This window comes from Chiroxiphia lanceolata, chromosome 1 (assembly GCF_009829145.1).
Source record: "Chiroxiphia lanceolata isolate bChiLan1 chromosome 1, bChiLan1.pri, whole genome shotgun sequence".
Lineage (NCBI taxonomy): Eukaryota > Metazoa > Chordata > Aves > Passeriformes > Pipridae > Chiroxiphia > Chiroxiphia lanceolata.
In genome coordinates this window covers 97,509,415-97,525,578 of record NC_045637.1, presented here as the reverse complement: position 1 = coordinate 97,525,578, position 16,164 = coordinate 97,509,415, and the positions used below count along the sequence as shown (strand labels likewise).

Genomic DNA, 16,164 nt, shown 5'->3' with positions numbered 1-16,164 from the left:
GAAGCATCCTATGAAGCTAGTGCTACAATCATGAAAATAAGCTAACAGTGTAAGAATACAAGATTTCCCACGCTTTCAGGACTTTTCCTTCCAGAACAAAGGTGAGGCAAAGAAGAAGGAAGACGATTCGGTGCTGCTAAGGTAGTGTTCTCCAATTGCTGTCAGCGTGCATTGCCATCCCTTTTACAAAGCACATAGCTTGAAGCACCAAGTGAATGCCAAGGAAGCTGGAGCATCCACCTTGCACAATGCAGAGGGCTGGACAAGCAGGTCAGTGCAGCACCACACACTTGCAGCTGCACAGTTCTCCTTTCAGCAGCCAGTACAGCCCCTGCCAAGCTCTCAATACTTGTGTGCCGTGCGGCTCTGCGCAGAACATGGCACCATTCCCAAAAGGATCTCCAGAACCAATTACTGGGAAATAAAAGCAGCAAGAAAAGCTACTGGACTCCAGGAATATCAAACGTTCAAAACAGACATGGAGTGCATTGGTTTTCACAATGAACTCGTGGCTCCACTGAAACAATTTTGCCTGAGGATATTTTCCACTGCTTGCCACCACTCACAAAGATTCAGGTTTGATTTAAAGCTGTTCCACAGCTTACGCAGAAACTTACTGCCTTGATGCTAAACCCTGCAGTTAGGTTTTCTGAGGTTTCTGTGCCTGAATTACAAATATCAGGCACAAATAAAATAGTACAGAAACTTTCCCTTCCTGCCTGAGGCAGTGTGCCTTTTTAATAACCAGTGCTGAGAGCGTCTGCACTGTTGAAAATGCTGGTGATAGGCAGGAGGTGAGGTGCTCTTGTTACTCCTCACCAGAAGGGTACACATCCTCAGATGGAAACCTCCATGGTATTCCTGGCTACACTCTGACAGATTACCCTCCTCAGTTCTTCACAGAAACTGAATAGCTTCCTGCATTTTCTCCTTCAACCATAAATCTTCAGTATCTAACAGCATAGATAACTTTCTTCCTAGAAAAAGTTGCCATGGAGATTTCTTTATGTAATTAACATGTTCTGATATCCTTCAGAATCAGCACCAACACTTGTAATCTTAGCAAGGTCTTGAAAATTACTGATCTGCTGCTAACATCTACAACCTTTGCAAAAATGAGAATCTAAAGCTGACTATAAAATGGGGGGAAAAATCTCAAAGGGAAAGGTTTTCCTTTTGAGTGGTGGAAGGATTATACCAGAGCTCCATAGCATAATTATATTTATTTTGTTTTTAAATTCATGGGAATACATACACATGCAGTAAAAATCTGCACAAAGTCAGAAAGAGAGATCAAGGTTCAAAGAAAAACTGGGGTTTCATTCATGTTCCTTCATTTTATCACATGCACAGACACACACACACACACAGAAGCAATCCAACCCTAACCCTAGCCCTTCCCTCTAAGATTAGCCCTCAACTCCATCTCTCCAGCATTTCAACACTCCAAGCCACTACAAATCATGGGATCTAACAGTCTGATTAACATGACCTTCCACAAAGTTGAAAACAATGTGTTAACACTTCTCTGAGGAGTTTTACATTCTTACTGATAGTGAAGACAAAACAGAATAGGCAAGATAGTACAGAGTAATTTTTTTTTCAATGAGTGTGTTGCTGAATCCTTGAATTTAATGTTATAACCAGTCTTTAATGAGACTTGTTCCAAAGCCAGATGCTATCAAGATAAACCTTTACATAGATCACACTCCCTCTTCCTCATTTTCCCTCTGTATTTCCTGAAGGGCCTCTATTCATCCAGTGCAGCACTCCAGCCAGGAGAGCTGTCTTACCACATTTGCAGAATCTCAGTGAGGTTAGTAATTTGTCCTGCTTTTCCCATGCTATTTGCTTTTGTGTGCAGGCATTTGAGATGGGCCCCATGTCCTGCTGCATTTACAGATGGGTAAGAGCCTCCTTTGTCAGGATTGTCACCTAAGACATACCTGCTCTGCCCCTTATGATCTTTTATCTTCAGATTATGGTAACCTTCCATACCCAGTCTAATAATCTCCCCAGTAGATTAGTAAATCTAGTTTGCAAAGATACTACACTTCGGTAGAGTTATTCCATCTCTGCTCAGTAGGCCTCATTCCTCTGGCCACAGAAGCCAAAGCCTCCTCTTCAACACAAGCCATACTATACAGTCCAATTCTCCTTCCTGGACTGGGAAGATAAGATCAGAGCTCCCCCCTCTACACCCTCATCCCTTGACTTCTGTAGTCTCTCTTTATATGCTCCAGGTTACCTCCAGAGCAGTACTCCTAGTACCCACAACAAAGAGGTCCGTGTTAGAAGGCTGGACAAATCTTGTGAGTGCATCTGCAACAATCTCAGATCCTGACATCCACCAAGCAACAGAACTCCTGAGACATCAGGTGAGATGAGAAAATACATGCCCTGATCATCCACAAGAGCAATCTTCAGTAACTACCTGTGCCGGGTACCCATTGCTTCTGACACCTGGTACAGCACTGTTGCCAGAGTATGGTGACACCCATTACAGAACAAGGAAGTGTAATAGTGCACAAGATACTCATATTCAGGATGGTAAAAGTCGTGATCCCTCGGTAGTCAGGGATGCCTCCCGTGACTGTTCACTCAACTCCTTTTCAGATTTTGGCTAACACACAGCTCATGCTAAGGCCTGATATATAATAGGAGCAGCACCATCAGCACTGCTGTAGGCAGTACTCAATGGACTGGAAGAGATAAATATCATCATGCAACCTTCTGCCACCTGCAGCCAAAATTCTTGCATACTGATTGTCTGGCAGCCCCTTCAGAATCCACTAACTTGAGGAAATTGTATAGACCAAAGTTCCAGACTGAGAGGTACAAATAGATCAGCTTATCCAAAAGGTTTTTGAAGCAGATCCTAGAGCAGACAGACTACTAAGGCTTTTGTCCTTCTACAGCAGGCAGTCACACCTCAGTAGAAGAGGAAACAGAGTGGGGGGAACCTCACTGTAGGCTAGACAATCATGACACTCTGTCATTGTTCTTCTTACATAACTTTTTAAAGTTAGAATCCAGATGACGATGATTATATTGCACGCTGATTATTAAGAATTTGACCTGATCTGCAGAGTGTTCAGGTGACTGAAAAGTATAGGTAACTGCAATTTAGGTAATAATATGAAAGCTATCCTAATTGCTAGAAATTAAGTGTAATGAAAAAAATCTTTCTATAGTAATAAAGCTCTAATTATAACTACAAACCTGTGGCCAGTTCTCATTCCACCAAGGATCCTTAAAAGAATCTGCCTGTCCCCACAGTGAGACAGTGTTGGTTGGCACTATCACTCATTTTTTTCCCTTTTGTGTGAACACTAAGTTCAGGCTCAGTTGACTTTGATGGGTCGTCTTGATACTCACCAGTGCCTAGAAAACTATATGAATTCTGGAATTAGAGAATTGTAGGTGGAATAGATCTGCGACTGTTGCCAGAAGTCACAAGTTCCCAGCCTTCTCTATCTCCATAGTCTCCATCCACTTGGTCTCCTCTAGTTGTCACTCCTTCCTCACCTTGTGTAGGTTGAGTTTTCCACAAATACCATGTCAGTCTTCTCTTCATCTTTCCCGTCAATCTGGAGCCTCAGGGTCTTGACCACAGCACATTTCCCACAAGAGAGGCAACCACTGCCATGACCTCCAGGAAGACACAGGAGCTCTGAAGCACAGGACCTGGATATAGGACTCCTTCCTATAGAGCCAAGGACTCTGATGTGCAGTCCTATAGACTTCTACTAATGGATATCCATGCGCTGGACAGTATATCCTGCAGCTTTTTCAGACTACTATTGTACAGTCTTCAAGCAGAACCACATAGCCTTAAGTGGAATTTCTAGGCCTCTTTGCACTTCTGCTGCAACACCTGTTTTGTCTCATTTACCACACTCAGTGGGCTGCACTCTGGCTTCCCTGCTCTTTCCCTAACAGGTCTATTTTTGTGAGAATTTGATCATGCCCACATCACCATTACCCTAAGCACCCATCACCTAGCTTTTAAAGTGCTGTCACTGTTGTACTGCCCCGCCATCCACACTACTCTCACAGCAAATGTGACTGGATTGAGCCCCAAATACTCTGATCTGGATTTGAAGTTTGCCATCCTGTCAGCAGGTTTGAATGATATCAACCTAGGTCTCTTGCAGTTGAAATTATTCTGCATTTCTATGTCAGGGACCCTGATGAATACACATTGAAGCTCAACCAGCTTCATTTTAAGAGCGAGCAATGACCAAAGCAAGTATCTGTTCCACAGGAGGTGTAGAAATGCATTCAATATTGTTATGGCACACAGCTTTTAGTACAGAAAAAGAAAGAACCTCAGTCTTGCTCTTGTAACCTTTGTGTAGAAGTGAGGATAACTAAAAGGCCCTAGACTTCATTTACATGTCTGATTATAAGCTGTCAAAGTTACATGACCTGCACTGTATATTTTATTGACAGATCGAATGAGCTAATAAAGCTACCAGGTTCATTAACCCCTATCACTTTCTGCTGTTTTTCTTCCTGTGTGACCAAGCCAACCATACATCTTCTGTTGCACATTAGAAAGCAGCCCAAAATTCACTCGGTTTCACTGTCTGGCTGCTGAGTCTTCTCAACCCCATCAAGCAGGGATTTCTGTAATTCCATAACACTCCGAAGGAAAAAGAAAAATAATAAACAGAAAAAGAAAAAAACCACCTTCTATCACAAAATACACTAAAATCCTCATATGAAGGTAAATTTTCCAGCTGTCCTTTGAAGCAGTGTTGCCACTCAGTAGAGACATAAGCCCTCCCCTAACTGCCTCCCCAAAATACCCAATACAAAAAATAAGACACAAAAATCCCCACATGCTGCTGAAGTATTCTTATCCACAAGCTTCACTTAATCATGCTTTCAACTCCTTCCCTAATATGTTTAGATTAATGTGTCAGTAGTCATAGTTAAGTTTTCTGTCTGGAACTTGAACCAAATCTATAACTCAAAAGAGATCTTTCCACTTGACATTTACACTGATCACTTGTACAGAACAGATTTCTGGAAAGATTATATTTTCATTCACCGTTCTAAAGCCAAAATTCAGGAGGATCACAAATTTTAAGCAGATGAACTAAACTGACAGAACTACTCAAGCTGATGGTAAACACTCCAGTATGTCCTACAGGCTAAAAGCTTGCCTAGCCTGAGCATTTAAAAGGACAACCAAACTTATGTAGAGTAGGTTTTATAACTTCCTTTTCAAACATAAAGCTTAATACCAACACTTCAAAATGAAAAAGAAAGAACATTATAGTTCTGACAGACTTGGAATAAACAAAAAACAAAGACCATATGATAATTTTTCTCAGATTTCCAGTGTTCTGGGATTCACATGATGCAATTAAATGTATTTTATGATGTCTTTAGTCTTTGGCATTTCACATAACATCTTAGAACTGTTTAATGAGGTTCTAAATTTAATTTCCTTCTACTCTCTTTGGTTTGGATACATTCCCTTCATGAACATTTCTTTGTTCTAATCATACACAAGAGCTCAGAAGTTTCCTGACAGTGCTGCTAGGTGGTACTACAATTCTGAGTAGAAGCAAAGACAGTGCCACACAAGAATACATAGTAGTGCAATACTCAGCTGTTGCATAATCTTTGCTCGCAGTAGTTGTTGCCTATGGGCTTCCAGAGGAATCGGACTTGTGGATTGTAAAGGGAAGCAGGTGAATACAACAACACTGCAGTGGAACAAAGGACAGCTAGAAACAGTCTGTCCATTAGATCAGTAACATACCGTTACTCCAGATATAACTGGGCCTTTTCCTTCAATTAGTTTATACATTTCTTGAAGTGCCTCCTCTTCACTCTTGCCTTTAAATCGCTTCTTGGCGAGTTCTTGAAGAGCTTCCTTAAACTGATCAAAAGTAATAGTTCTGAGGGACTTTCCCCTGTTGAAACAAACAGCAATTGAAAGAAATTACAAGAGAGCACAAAAAACATTCCAAGAATAGCAGAATGGCTTTGGTTTACCACAGTGAACAACAGAAAACTGCAACAGAACAGGAAGACCCATGCAGCCTATTTATGGCATCAAATAAAACATATCCTAGGAACATCACTTTTGTTTTTTATGTACATCAATAGGACAACACTTTAGAAACTTCCCTTGACGAACATTCAGAAATAAAGAGGAAACAGAGGGACCTGATCTGCTGTTAAAATGCCTGCAGCTCATCAAGTCAAGTATAGCCTCATTTGGTTGATCACATGTAAAGCCCGCATGCATAAGACAATAACTGAAGAATCTTACATGAGTCTTGTTATTTACTATTTTTTATTCCTCTTTGAATAACTGTTTATCATATTATTTAGAGATCACTATTCATGTAGTCACAAGTAAATTAAGAATAATGCTACTGCGTAAAGCAAACTATTGAAAAGCATTTAAAAACTTGAAATTCCTCCTGTCCTAAAGACTGACAAATGTTTTAAATGACACATTTAAATTCAATACCTGTTTTGCTTCTTAGACCATCACCGTCAAAAAACATTCACAGGTGCATGGAAAACGCAATAGCAGTCTGATAAACTCACAAAGCCCCCAGAAATTCAGAGCTGAATACTTGCTGTTGTTTTCACTAATAGGAAGACCATACTTCCACATTAGTAAATTACTTGCTTACATTTACTTTTAGTGGAGAGGATTTTGCTATAGCAGTGTATGATGCAAAATCTGACCAACAGGAAGTTCACACTTTACAAACACCAATTTATACTGTCATTCCCACAGATCTTTTTTGGCCTGCCAGACCAAAGGGTACAACTGATAGAACTCAAAGAAACTCAGTATTCACTAGAGATGCGTTTAAGCCAAAGCAGGTTAATACATGTCTGTTTTCCAGAATTTTTAAATATTCAGTTTAGGCAGGAGATAATGTTATGGAGTACACACTGGTCCATTCTATTCCCTAATACAGAACCATATTTAGTGCTCATCATTTTAAAATTCAGGTATGAGGCCACAGCATTAGTGAGTTTACTCACCATTAAAGAAACTCCTATTTTTTCTTTTCTATGAATTACAGCAGACACAAACCGCACCTGTTCCTGTATTAGTAAATTACAGATTCCCTGATCTTTTGGATAAGACTTTACACCCCAAAATTTTGCCGTATGTTTTAAGCTAAAATTTAATAGAAACATTTTCAAAAAGATGTTTTGATACTTACACTGTTATAATCTTAAATAGGACCATCTTTAAAAGCAGAAAATGTTTACAACATTACAAAACCCTCAAAGTCAAAGTAATATTTGAGAGTCCATGTTGCTGGGAAACATGCTACTACACATGCTGCTTGAGCATTTCTTTTTATGCCAATTTAGAGAGCATTTCAAGCAAAAAAATTTTTTTTCAGGAAAAAAAAAAAAACACAGCCACCACCACACAACCCAGACCAGTCCTTTCAACAGTGACAGTTGTTTATGTAGGAATAAACAATAGATGCTAGGATAGAGAAAGTGTACACTGGCAACAGAAATAGTGGGCTAGAAAAACTATGCATAGAAATCTAATTTTATTTCAAGTGTCAAAAAGGCCCCTGTGAAGAGCAATTCAACTACCTGTCATCAATTTATCTTTGATCTTCTCTTAGACACCTTCTGTGGTCAAGTCCCTGTCAGCTGAAGGTGCCTCCATTGATGAAAAGAAGTGAGATTTCTGGTTTAGAGACCACCAGAAATGATTCCTACTTAGAAGTGACTCCTACTTCAATTAATTAAACACAAAACAAAAATTTATCCCAGGCTTTCAAAATAAGGAGAAATTGGTTATTCACAACAAAATTCAACACTAACAGAATGCTTTACATAACCAGTAAAAGAACATAACAACTGTAAAAATGCAGAATATAATCCAGTATTTCATTAATCAGAAAGACACATGGAATAAACTGCAATTAACTGCTTGGAATTTCTCCAGGATTTTCATTAATAGGATTAACATCCCGCTTCTGATGAAACACATACAAGAACTTTTAACCAGCTCAAGAGGTCAAGACTTCATTTTGGTTTGTCTCTCATTTAGAAAAAGACAGCACCAGCAATCACTGCAAAACTTCAGCATAACAACACCCTAAGGCCCTTGTTTGCTACAGATTTATGGCCAAGTCTACCATACAGACGTTTCAAAGGTAATTTTCTGTAGCACATAGATTTAGCTTGGATCATCAGTCAGGATCATCACAAGGGAAAACAGAATGATCACTTTCAGCAAAACCTGCAGTAATTCATGCTGACTCTTTTATTTTTCACAGAATATTCTGAGTTGAAAGGGACCAACAAGAACCATCGAGTCCAACTCTTAAGTGAAGGGTCCATACAGGGATCAAACCCACAATGTTGGCATTATTAGCAGCATGCTCTAACCAACTGAATTGATCTCAGGGTTTTATTAACACATGAAGAATTTTTGGTTGCACACTTATTAGTAGAAGAGCATGTTTGTTAGGGTTTTTTTAATTAAAAGGAAAAATACATAAATAAGGCTGCTGAGAGGAACAAAGAACATATGGTCCAAGACACAGGTATACTTATCTCTCACATTTGGTCTTTTCCCTGTCACTTACATGGGGCAAGGAAATGAGGGGTTTTTTCCCTCCAACTTAAGGTGTTACCAACAAATTGGACACATGTGACCAATATAGTATTACAGCTGGACCTCAAAAGAAAAAGAAATGTGCACTCTGGCTGATATTCTTTACCAGAAAACAACATTAACTGGAATTACACTAGAAACAGGACTGAAAGTAAAGGAATTTTTGCAACTATATCCCAAGTTTTCTAAATAAAGCAGTTTTGATTTTGAAATTCATTATCTTTTTCTAGACTCCAAAAATATCCCCACTCTTCCCCCCATCTATCACAATATTATCAAACCCACTTGTACATCACCCTAATTAACTCAAAAACTCTACAGTTGCATCATACATCAAGTCTTGTAGAAAACCCTAGGAACATAACTCCTGATTAAGTCATGTGTTCTGGCCTTTTTTTTTTGTCAGGTATGGAACATGTATGCTATGTACCAGCATCTAAATTACCAAGTAGCAATCCTACACCCTTGAGCAGTTGCTGTCATCATTATTGTTAATCAGGACAGCACGCTATTACCCTCTCTTCTGTCTGTACAGCCATGAGTTGAATGTATAGGAGAAAACAGACTAGGTAGAAATGACAGAGGAAGTCTCTCAACAAACCTCAATTTACACACTCTTAAGCCACAGGATCAGTCCCCTTCAGGTCCATAAAAACACCCTATGGATAGTGACTTCAAAGTACTATTGGATGGAAAATTGGACATGAGCTGGCAATGTTCGCTCACAGCCCACAAGGCCAAACATACCCTGGGGTGCATCAAAAGCAGAGTGACCAGCAGGTCAGGATGTGATTCTGCCCCTCTGGAGCACTGCATCCAGCTCTGGGGCCCCCAACATGAGAATGACATGGAACTGTTAGAGCAGGTCCAAAGGAGGGCTACGAAGATGAAAGGGAAGTAACACCTCTGCCATGAGGAAAAGCTGAGAGAGTTGGGGTTGTTCAGCCTGGATAAAACAAAACTCCAGGAGACTATTGCGGCTTTTCAGTACCTAAAGAGGTCTTATAAGAAAGATGGGGGCAGGGATTTTAGCAGGGCCGGCTGTGATAGGAAAAGGTAATGCTGTAAACTAAAACAAGGAAGATTCAGATTAGATATAAGGAAGAATTTTTTTAGGAGGGTGGTAAAACACTGGAACAGGTTGTCCAGAGAGGTGGTAGATGCCCCTGACCATTCAGGGTCAGGTTGGATGGGGCTCTGAGCAACTTGGTCTCATGGAATATGTCCCTGCTCACTGGGGAGAGGGAGGGAGGTGGCAGGGGCAGTGGCGTTCAACTAGATGACCTGTAAAAGGTTCTCTCCCAACCCAAACTATTGTATGAAAAATTATAATACTATGAACACTGCATAACACATAAGGCAGTCATACCCCCAGTTTATTTCCAGCATTTTTAATACCCTGTTCACATTCAGAAAACCCTTCCTAATACCAGCTTTTCAGAGGTCATGAAGCTAAACTAAAAAAACAAACACACCACAAAAGCCCCCAACCATAACCCCCTCAAATGAGCTAATTTCTTTCTATTAAGTAATTGCTTCAAAGAATCAGTTTCTTTGTGTATATTTGTAACTTGTTTTCAGAAGCTCATTATACATATCTTGTTTCCATGGAAATAACAAAACAAATACATCACTTTCATTTTCCAAGTGTTACCAGTTCAAACAACTTGTCTGCAATTAAGTATGCCAAGGGTGATCACTCTAGTCTTAACACTCCTCTCTTAGGTTTAGCACTCCAGAGAATTAATATAGACCTAAAAAGAAGATAAAATACTTTAGATTTTAAAAATATTAAAAAATCAGGCACTGGAAATGAAAATTAAAACTGACCAGAAAATGAGACAAAATGGAAAATAGTAACAAAAGAGGGAAGGTGGGGGAGAAAAAAAGGCTTTTACAAAACCAGACATCATAAAGTTGGCCACTTCAATGAAAAGAACAAAATATATATGAGGGACATTAATAATAACATTTTTTAAAGCCCTGTACTTTATTATGACACAAAGAAGCCTTTATGTTTAGAAAGGATACATTCTTACATACCATTCTATTTTAAGCTCTGCTTCTTACAAAAAACAGAATTACTCTAATGCATCATCCTTCAGTGGCAGAAACAGTGTGTTCATGGTACACTAATGACAGCCTCCTGTATCTATGCCTACATTTGGGAACGGAACGAACATACTCAGAAGAATTTAGGAAGCTTCTCATCATTTCCCCTTCCTTGATAGGTCTCTCCACGTGTGACCACCACAAATGGGGAGGTTCTGAACTAAAGTTTGGAATCCTCAGTTTGCTCTTGGAAGCCCAAGTTCACATCTATAAAAGCATCAGTTCTGAGTCCAGACATCAGCACAGTAAGAAGTGCAAATTATCAAATATTGGTCCAAATTAGATTGGAATAGCAAATTATGCAGTTTTCATTTGCAAATATTACTACTAGCAGTGTCCTGAGTTCGTAAGTGTGAAAGTGTACTGTTACAAATTAATACTTCTGCGTTATTTGGACTTGAGTACTATTTGAATTAACAGTTGTCTACAATTTTAGCTGAAAAGAAAAGCTACACAAATACACTCCACATAAGTAAGACACAAAATCCTTGACCAATATTAGAGATCTTTATCATCATAGCACTAATACAGTTCGGTGTTAATAAGCAAAGTCTCCAACTTAATAGTTCCTGTCATAATCTCTGGGCTACCCCAAAAAAGTCATCCCATACTCCCATCCCAAAAGGACATTTTTCAGTTTTCTTCGATTGAAGAGGGGAAAGAAAATGTAGAAATACTCAGAGAAGCTTCTATTTTTGTTAGCAGGCCAGAGGGGATTACAGCAGGATACACTAACCAGGACTGTTCTGCTGTGGAAATCATCATCTACCCACAAAGGTCTAAGGAGTAAAGTTTGATGAGGGTCTAAAAACCTCTAGCATAACTAGAGGTGGGAGCCCAGCAAATATTTTTCCATCAACTCTCATTCAAGGAGTTTTGTTTGTGAGGTTTATTTATTCTGAATTCACCATGGACTTGGGTGTCTCAGTCAACGGAGCAGTCGAGTAAAACTCAACAGTGTCTTTTCCTGTAGACTAGAACAAACAGGAATGCAGGTACTCCCTATATTTATTCCCTTCCCAAGGTAGTCTCATTCATTCAGAAGACAGAACAAAGGATTGCATTGGCAAGAAAATGCAAGAGTAGCCTAGTTGGCCCAGTTTCTTGCCGGCACAATAAGCTTAATCAGGCCATTTCTGATTTGTAGTAGTCTCCCAAATCCATGTAGGGCAACACTAACAAATAGTAAGAAGCATTCCTAAATTATCAGAATTAATCATTGAAATTATTCAAATTAATCACATAAAGGTGTCATGATAAATGAGAACAAGACCATTGTCAGACTTTTTACCCTATGGGCTAACCAAAAGCGTATTTCCTATGACATGCAGACTAGATTTCAAACTTTAGCTCTTTCTCTTATCTTAAGCCATCCTAAACACTAACTACGCTTGAAACTTCCAGATTTTCACACAAAGACTTTTCTTATTTACCACTTTACAGCAGCAACTTTATGATTATTAGTAGGGTATTTCCCAAAGCATCCACTCCTGTTCGTTTAGTACAGTAGACACTCATTCTTTCTTGCTACTTGTAATAACACAAGTCTTCGTGATGTAGTCAATGAACATAATGTGCATCAATAATAACTGTCAGAGGTATTTGTATTGTACACATTGACAGTTGCAGGGTACTACAGACAAAATCTTTGAAGCAAAATAGGTTTGCACAGGTCTCTGCAAAGTACATCCCTCATCTAATGGATGTATTCTTTTTTTCCAAGAATGTCTGCTTGTAACGTTACCACCACAAAGTCCGAGGCAGTTTAAGCTGGAAGCAGATTATGCCATAGGGCTAGCAGTTTTTTGGTTTTTGTTTTTGGGTTTTTTTGTAGTTTACAATTTTCACTTTCTGCTCTCTTTGGGCTACACAGCTCAGCATTTCTACTGGCCAGCAGCCCCATAATTCATAGCCAAAAAAATCCCAAACTAAACCTAGGTCCCTAGGTAGCGAACCAGGCTCGTAGAACCTTGCAATCTGATGGAGTATTTAACATATCTTGTGAAGGTCTGCTTTTTGCTATGTACCAGTCAAGAAAGAAATTTTAAAAATTAGATATACAATGCAAAAAAACTTATAAATGAAAAAGAGGACACAGTTTCTTGGATAAAACTGAACAATGGATGACTAACCCAAAGCACAGGTTTGTGTATAAATTTGACAAATACAGCTGAAGACAGAAGAGCAAGGGAAGAAAGCAACAGTAGCAGGGGGAGAAAGCAATGGTAATACTATCAGGTTCTTTGCACTGCACTAACAGCTCTAAAGAGAGATGGTTTTAAAATACACAATTAAGATAACAAAACTTGACGTATCACCTTGCATCAGAGACTTCTGCACAATTAATGGGTAAAACTGGAACACTGAAATTAGACATCTGTATATTGATGTAAGCAGGAGTAATTTGGCAAATTGTTAGGAAAGAAGATATTCTTCTAGAAGATATCCTCAGAAAAATGATCCTAGGAAGAAGCTACAACAGAGATCTTTAGCTAACGTAGTGGTTGCTTCTGGAACACAGGCACCTTAGAGTGCACGGCTATTTACCACAAGTCCTTGAAGGAAAGAGTAGGACTGACAACGAAGACATCCAGATGACCTTCACAATTAGTCTCTCTCTATAATTTCTAACATCTTGGCCAAGTCAGACTTTAGGAGGTGGACTAGATGGCTTTATATACCCCCTGACCACAAGGCAATGCCATTGTCAGTTTTCTAGGAAAGAAAAACAAGACAATGTGAAATGCAGTACAAAATTCACTGTATCACAGCAATAGTTGTGACTTGCAGAAACCTCTCTGGGAGTGGGCAGCAAGGGTAGAACACCTCACATCATTCACTCAGAAACTGAACCGGGAAGGGACAGTTTCCCTCCAGGTGCTTTTTGTCTCATTACTGAGTAAAGGTAAAGCAGAGTGTGCCTAGTTTGTTCTAAGTATCTGAAACTGGGATAACTGCCACACTGTGAAAATCTGAAGCAACAAGACTTCAGCAGCTCACCAAACCACCAGCAATATCTTTATCAGGCTTCATTGCAATTTAAATGTTTTAGGCTTCTCTCATGAAAACTCTCTTTTCCAATACTTGAAGTTAACCTTGCTCTCCTTTTGGCTTTATTTTTGTGGTATTTCCTTCCTATGTGCTTCACTTACAGTGAAAATTTGTTTCCACTAAAATAAAATCTGAAGTTCAAGAAAAGACAAACACAACAGCTATGAGCCCATCAGATAAAATAGGATTGGGAAGGGAATGAAGGGGGCACTGGAGAAAAAGCATGACTTGGCAAAAACATTAATAAGTAAATGCTTCCAAAAAAAGCAAATCCCAGCATGAACTAAAGAGGTTAAAGAGATTAATGGGACTTAGAGAGAATGAGGAAAAGAGAAAGTCCAAGCAGAAGGTAGGTCTGATGATTATATACGGCTTAAAGGAAAAGACTACCAGAATCCACTTATTTAATTTGTTTGGAGTTTTTTTCAGTTTAAGGGACCAAAAATAACGTTACATTTGAATATTTAAAAATTAAGATCTGTGTGATCGTTATCTATTGATAAAAAGCTCCAAAAGCAGTATAAGAAAAACTCTGTGAAACCTGAAAAAAGCACATGCCCCAACTTACATCGAAGGAATTGGAAGTGTATTTCACATGACAGACATTGTACCTGAATTTGAAAAGAGACAGAAGCAGGTGCTACCAAGTACTCTGGGAGTATTTCAACTTTTCTTTTTATAGAAGAGAGATCTTTTTTTGGTTGTCGATCCCCTGGACTCAACGTAAAGAATGTAAAAACTGTACACACACAACTAATAAAAGACAGTAATTGTATCACTCCTTGGAATGCTGTGTACTCCTGTGAAAGAATCCAGTAAGTGATATGCAACTTACAGATAATGTCATTCAGTAACACAGAAATCCATTGTTTAGGTGCATGAAGGACTGGCACTATTTGTCAGCACAACTTGGTAGAAATTAAGACAATAAAGGACATGCCAGGGCAAGTGACATCAGCAGAAAGGTTAGCCAAAGTACAGAAAGATGTAGGAAATTCAGAGCAATTAAAACAAGAGGCTGGAGACAGGTCTTAGACCCAAATGGTAGGGGACAAACTAGAGCTGAAGCAGAAAGACAATGCCTCACAATCAGGGTTCTGGCATATATGCTCGTTTCTTCTCCAGAGGACTCAATTTATTTGTTGTTCTCTTTGGTTCTTGTCATCTTAAAGATATGCACTAGGCTAGGCACATACACAGATTATAGGGGAATGGAGCAGAAACTAACCACAGTATAACAACCCAATACAGATCACATGCCAGAGACACTGCTGAACCATCCAAAATAAAAAAAATCCAAGAGGATGATGTCACAGTACTCATTAAGTCAGCCTCATAAAATACATGAAAGCATCTAAGGATAGCTGAAGATTTACTAAGAGTTCTCAATAGCTAATCATTTAATCTGGCAGCCTTTCCCAGGCTGAGCGTACTACACAAACTAATGGTAAGATATTGTCACATAATAATACTTACATTTTATCTTCAGAAAGCTGAAGAGGCTGACACAGCTGCTACAGTTTCAAAAGCTTTCTGCTGTTGAAGTGCAGAGGTTTACAGCAAAAGCATTACCACTGGGAGGACAGTGCAAAGAACCAATATCACCTGTACTTTCTCTGCAATTTAAAGCAGTGCACATGAACTTACTGTCTGATAACCCAGGGAATGAAAAATCAGATAAACAGATAAAGCATCCTTCTAGAGCTCACCAGCAATCCCATGTGAGCTAACATGCCTTATTCATGTCTCAGAACTAAAAAAACCCAGCAGCTAATGTTTACTTTGATTCACTTTCTCGATTTTACACTTAGTGTGAAAATATTTTGTTAAAAATGAGACCAATCAACACACAATGAAACAATATCCAACAGAAAACTGTTGAAAGAAAACTAGAACACCGTTTGTTGCAAGCCATGACTGTGGGCAAGGCCAATGCTGCATGGCCCAACATCCTCTAAGCAAAAGTGAATGCATTTGATCCCAAACAATTAATCCATAGAAACTATACAAAATTGTTCATAAGCATGACTAGAACAAGATTCTCAAGGACAGCTTTCAGATTACTAGCTATTTTTCAGGACTTATATTATTAACCTGAATTCATATAAATACATGACACTCAAGACAGAAAAAGAGACATAACTTAGTGAACTTTCATGTTAGCACTCAGTCCCCTCAGGTTTTTGCCTGCTTTCTCTCTACATACAGTATCAATGTTTTGACTGTGTTGACATTCAGGGAAGACGTTGCCTCTTTTGATGAGACCAGTTAACCAAGAACAGGACATGACATTTGACAGAAGAAAGAGAAATGAAATCTCCACAGCAGAAAACAAAGAGTCACATAAGACAGTGCTGATTTTA

General features: G+C 39.1%; 1 protein-coding gene across 2 annotated transcripts in view; it reads right to left on the bottom strand.

Moving 5' to 3' along the window:
* TPPP (tubulin polymerization promoting protein) overlaps nucleotides 1–16,164 on the bottom strand; it is a 73,372-nt gene that overhangs the window by 25,352 nt on the left and 31,856 nt on the right. For both annotated transcript variants that reach the window (XM_032674381.1, XM_032712997.1), the window contains exon 3: nucleotides 5,780–5,933. In XM_032674381.1, the coding sequence (XP_032530272.1) occupies nucleotides 5,780–5,933 (154 nt within the window). The remainder of the gene's footprint in view (nucleotides 1–5,779; nucleotides 5,934–16,164) is intronic.